At 49.7% G+C, this 5,787-nt stretch overlaps 1 protein-coding gene across 1 annotated transcript; it reads left to right on the forward strand.

The window, feature by feature from the left end:
- Positions 1-556: 556 nt before the first annotated feature.
- On the forward strand, positions 557-4,386 carry LOC148143929 (uncharacterized). Its single transcript, XM_087974528.1, has one exon. It carries the CDS (start codon positions 804-806, stop codon positions 2,721-2,723), a length of 1,920 nt encoding a protein of 639 aa, XP_087830654.1. The 5' UTR covers positions 557-803; the 3' UTR covers positions 2,724-4,386.
- The last annotated feature ends 1,401 nt before the right edge of the window (positions 4,387-5,787 follow it).

A 5,787-nucleotide genomic window follows, 5' to 3' on the forward strand; every position in this document is an offset into this window, starting at 1 on the left:
AAATATGGCAGCCCTTCTTGAATTACATAAATACAGCTATTTCGGCTATCCTAACAAGGGCTTTTATTTAATTGAGATTACAAACCTGGTTGGTCCGGGGCCCCTCGGGGGACGAATCCCGCACGAATACGGGTTTTATTATATCTGATGCTAACACATCCCGAGCATGTAAGAGACTTAAATATACACTCTGGTTAGTTGTAGGTTAGATTAGTAGATAGTTGAGTTTTGTTTGATTTTTTCTTTTTCGTTTTTTTTCTGTTTTTTGTTAAATTTTGGCTATTGTATATTTGAGTTAATTGTATATCAATGTTTATATCTGAGAGTTTTGTTTATTTTTGTAAACTTGTTAAAATGTTAAATTTCTAATAAAAATATCTATAAAAAAAACTGGATTGGCAGTGATGACTTTTGTAATCTTTTCTTTCAGACTATCTGAAGACAGAAGTTTCAAGTTAACAGATAAAGGGCTTATGTCCAAAATGTTGATTCTCCTGCTTCTCTGATGCTGCTTGCTGTGCTGCGCTTTTCCAGCGATGCAGTTTTTGACTGACTCTCCAGCGTCTCCAGTCCTCACTTTCACATCAATGTCTGATAGTTACTCAATCCATCAGGACCGCAACAATTTTCAACTATGATTCTGTGAGAAGGAGCAAAGCGTTCTTTTTGGTTCCAGTTTGAGTACGGTTGAAAGACCCTACTGTTGCAGCGCACTGAGTGTGGAGCCTGAAACAACTCTACTGCCTGGAAAGAAGAATTCATGGCAGGGTTGTACACGTGTGTGTGCAGCTGAAGCTTCGGCCATGGAGAAACCTGAGGAAACACGCCCTGTTGAGATACCATGGAATTGTGGCGACTGCAGGAAGGGCTTACATGTCCCACCTGTCCTGGCGGCTCATCAGTGCAATCACACTGGGAAGAGGCCGTTCTCCTGCCCCGAGCGGGCAAAGGGCTTTACTTGCTCCTGTGTCCTGCTGCCCCACCAGCATATACACACTGGTGAGAGGAAGTTTTACTGCTCCATGTGCGGGAAAGGATTCACTTGGGTGGACAACCTCCAGACCCACCAGCGAATCCATGCAGGGGAGAGGCTCTTCAGTTGCCACGAGTGCGGGAAAACCTTCAGCAATTCCTCCAACCTGCTGACGCACCGGCGGGTCCACACGGGGGAGAGGCCATTCAGCTGCCCCGAATGCGGGAAGGCCTTCAGCGATTCCTCCAACCTGCTGAGGCACCGGCGGGTCCACACGGGGGTGAGGCCCTTCAGCTGCCCAGAGTGTGGGAAGGCCTTCAGCAATTCCTCCTCCCTGCTGGTCCATCAGCGGGTCCACACGGGGGAGCGGCCCTTTAGCTGCCCAGAGTGCGGGAAGGCCTTCAGCAATTCCTCCTCTCTGCTGACCCACCGGCGAATCCACACAGGGGAAAGGCCCTTCAGCTGCCCAGAGTGTGGGAAGGCCTTCAGCAAAACCTCCCACCTGCGGAGCCACCAGCGGGTCCACACGGGGGAGAGGCCCTTCAGCTGCCTAGAGTGTGGGAAGGCCTTCAGCAATTCCTCCAACCTGCTGGCCCATCAGCGGATCCACACGGGGGAGAGGCCCTTCAGCTGCCCAGAATGCGGGAAGGCCTTCAGTAAATCCTCCAACCTGCTGGCCCATCAGCGGGTCCACACGGGGGAGAGGCCCTTCAGCTGTCCAGTGTGCGGGAAGGCCTTCAGCAATTCCTCGGACCTGCTGAGACACCGGCAAATCCACATGAGGGAGAGGCCTTTCGCTTGCTCTGAGTGTGGTAAGGTCTTCAGCAATTCCTCCAACCTGCTGACGCACCGGCGGGTCCACACGGGGGAGAGGCCATTCAGCTGCCCCGAATGCGGGAAGGCCTTCAGCGATTCCTCCAACCTGCTGAGGCACCGGCGGGTCCACACGGGGGTGAGGCCCTTCAGCTGCCCAGAGTGTGGGAAGGCCTTCAGCAATTCCTCCTCCCTGCTGGTCCATCAGCGGGTCCACACGGGGGAGCAGCCCTTTAGCTGCCCAGAGTGCGGGAAGGCCTTCAGCAATTCCTCCTCTCTGCTGACCCACCGGCGAATCCACACGGGGGAAAGGCCCTTCAGCTGCCCAGAGTGTGGGAAGGCCTTCAGCAAAACCTCCCACCTGCGGAGCCACCAGCGGGTCCACACGGGGGAGAGGCCCTTCAGCTGCCTAGAGTGTGGGAAGGCCTTCAGCAATTCCTCCAACCTGCTGGCCCATCAGCGGATCCACACGGGGGAGAGGCCCTTCAGCTGCCCAGAATGCGGGAAGGCCTTCAGTAAATCCTCCAACCTGCTGGCCCATCAGCGGGTCCACACGGGGGAGAGGCCCTTCAGCTGTCCAGTGTGCGGGAAGGCCTTCAGCAATTCCTCGGACCTGCTGAGACACCGGCAAATCCACATGAGGGAGAGGCCTTTCGCTTGCTCTGAGTGTGGTAAGGTCTTCAGCAATTCCTCTGACCTGCTGTCCCACCAGCGGGTCCACACCAGGGAAAAGCCATTCAGCTGCCCCGAGTGCGGGAAGGGGTTCACCCACTCCTCCAAACTGCTGGCCCATCAATGGGTCCACACTGGGGAGAGACGGTTTGCCTGCCCTGACTGCAGGCGGAGGTTCTCATTGTCCTGCAACTTGCGGAGGCACCAGTGCATCCAACAATCAGATTCCACCAGTGACACTGCAGTGGGTCACCCCCAGGGCTGAACCTCCTGCCCATTCTGACAGTGGGTGCAGTGAGCTTTTGTGTTTTGTGCTGGACTCACCCCCACCAAGCCCACCTACATGGCTCAGGGGTGGCATGGTGACTCAGTGATTAGTATCACTGCCTCACGATGCTGACCTGGGTTCAATTCCACCCTTGGGGAGACAGTCTGTGTGTAGCTTTCACGTTGCACGCCCCACGTCTGTATGGGTTACCTCTGAGTGCTCTGGTTTCCTTCCCCTGGTCTAAAGGTGTGCAGGTTAGGATGAATTGGCCCATCTAAATTGTCCCATAGTGTTCAGGGATGTGTCGGTGTGGTGCATTAGTTGGGGTAAATGTAGAGGAATAGGGATAGGGGAATGGCTGGGTTACTCTGCGGAGGGCCAGTGTGGACTTGTTGGGCCAAAGGACCTGTTTCCATACTGTAGGGAATCTAATCTTTTAAAAAAAAGAATTCCTCCAAGCAATCTTGATAAAATATGCCGAGTTGGACAAAGTATCCCATCAAGTTTGAGTTGAAGAAGTCTGAAGTCACACGACACCATGTTATAGTGCAACAAGTTTATTTGAAATCACAAGCTTTAGGAGCATTGCTCTTTCATGAGTACTGCCCCTTCATCACTTCATCTGGTGCCATGTGACTTCTGACCTTGTCCACCCCAATTCAACACCAGCACCTCCGCATCAGAGTTGACGAATGAGATTGGATTTTATTCGGCCTGATTGTGAGATGTTCCATTTGGAAACTCAAAACTGTCTGACCAACAAAGAGATGCAAATCTCTTACAGTCCTACAGCAGGAGACAGGCCCTTCGGCCCAACATGGTCCACATCGACCAAACTGTCCATCAACACTAAGCCCATTTCCCTGCACTTGGCCCATTTCCTTCCATACCTTTCCTATCCACGTATTTGCCCCAATGCCTTTTAAATGTTGTTAATGTACCCACCTCAACCACTTCCGCTGGCATCTCATTCCATATGTGTACCACCGTCTGCGTGAAAAGAAACGTTGCCCCTCACATTCCCTTTTATTCTTTTTCCTCTAACTTTAAACTGATGCCCTCTAGCCCTCACTTCCCCAACCCCGGGATAAAAGTCTGAGTGCATTCACCCTCTCACGATCTCTTCACTTCTCGAAGGGCCCCTCTCAGACTCTTAATGCTCTAAATAAAAATATCTTAGCTTGTCCAACCTCTCCCTTTTACACAGACCCTTGAATCCTGGTAACATCCTTGTATATGTCATCAGCATGCTTCCAAGTTTAATAACATATTTGTTATAGACACTGCCCTGTCTACCTATTTTGTTGGAAATATAGGACCTAATCCAAACTGGGTAATCTGGCTGATGGGGCAGGAAACCACTTCCTTTCTTGAGAGACAAGTCTCCTGGAGAGAACTGGCTGGCTGACTGATCTACTGACCCTCACAGTGTCCCACTGCCCTCAGTTATCTGGAGGGAGTCCACACATTTGCCTAAGGTGGTGCTTGAAACCTTTATCATCTTTGGGATGGATCCTCATTCATTCCGTGCTATGGAGTCATGCAGCCTGGAAACAGACCCTTCAGACCAACCAGTCCATGATCCCCAACTAAACTAGTGCCACCCATCTGCTCCTGGCCTGTATCCAGTATGTTAATACTTTTGTTCATTTGTTCACCGTGAGAGTTGGATAAATAAATTGCTGATTGTTGATTTTAAAGTGTTGGGGATTTATTCTTATCACTAGAGCAGGTTACACCACTTTTCATGCTAATTTTACAGATTATTGGGCGACACGCTCCTCTGGGTGTTTCTCTTTGAGATAGGTGTGGCTGTCAGCCTTTGCTTTATAAAAGTATTGACGTAATGTAGTGCTGAATGCAATGGAGTCAACATGAATCCCAGCCTCTCACTGTGGTTGTGGGTGAATCGTCTTAATTTGGCTCTTAACTCAGAAACTGCACACAATTAACTGCTGAAACAATGATTAACACTTTATTGTATGGAGCAACCAAAAATAAAACTCCTCAAGTTTTCATTGGAGAAAAGAAGGTTTAGGGGTGACTTGATAGAGGTGTACAAGATGATTAGAGGTTTAGATAGGGTTGACCATGAGAACCTTTTTCCACGTATGGAGTCAGCTATTACAAGGGGGCGTAGCTTTAAATTAAGGGGTGGTCGGTATAGGACAGATGTTAGGGGTAGATTCTTTACTCAGCGAGTAGTGAGTTCATGGAATGCCCTGCCAGTAGCAGTGGTGGACGCTCCCTCTTTATGGGCATTTAAGCAGGCATTGGATAGGCATATGGAGGATAGTGGGTTAGTGTAGGTTAGGTGGGCTTGGATCGGCGCAACATCGAGGGCCAAAGGGCCTGTACTGCGCTGTATTCTTCTATGTAACCAAGTTCAACCTCACTCACAACTTGGCTATCACCCAATTGATGGCAGAATTTAACTGAGTTTCCCCCAACAGTATCTGTCTCTGGAAGTGTCCAGGGATTCAGTGCAGCATTCTTCTTCCAAGTACTGCTGCTACATCATTCTGGTTGAATTCTGGTGGAGATTCCTCGCTTTCAAATCTGTGATGTGATGCTTCTTTAGATTCTAACACCACCTTCCCATACTTCTGGAGATCTCCGGTCTGTAGCTTACCTTCTTATCCTCGAGATTTAGTGGTTTGTTTGATACAGCGTTTCCTGCAAAAAAACCCTTTACGTCAGGGCCTTCCTTCCACAGACAAACTTAATTGTCCTTTTATCATGAGCTTATTAAACACTTCGCTCATCTGTCCCAGGAAACATCTTGTTGTTTTGCGTCCTTCTTCCCAGGGATGGTTAACTCCCAGAAATTAGGCCATTCAGCCTATTGAGTCTGCTCTACTATTCAATCGTGGCTGATACGTTTCTCAACCCAATTCTCCCTGTAACCCTTGATACTTAAGAATGATTGAGTCTGCTCCACCATTCAATGGGCTGAATGGCCTAATTTCTGCCTCCTGATGTAGCAGTTTCTCAGTGGCCCTTTTGTTTCTTGGTCCAGAAAGAGTTCCTGCTGATTCAGGGAGTTGGAAAGTTCTGCAGT

The sequence above is a fragment of the Chiloscyllium plagiosum genome, unplaced genomic scaffold (genome assembly GCF_037043375.1).
Source record: "Chiloscyllium plagiosum isolate Xiang-an unplaced genomic scaffold, Cpla_swu_hap1 HiC_scaffold_27, whole genome shotgun sequence".
Classification (NCBI taxonomy): Eukaryota; Metazoa; Chordata; class Chondrichthyes; order Orectolobiformes; family Hemiscylliidae; genus Chiloscyllium; species Chiloscyllium plagiosum.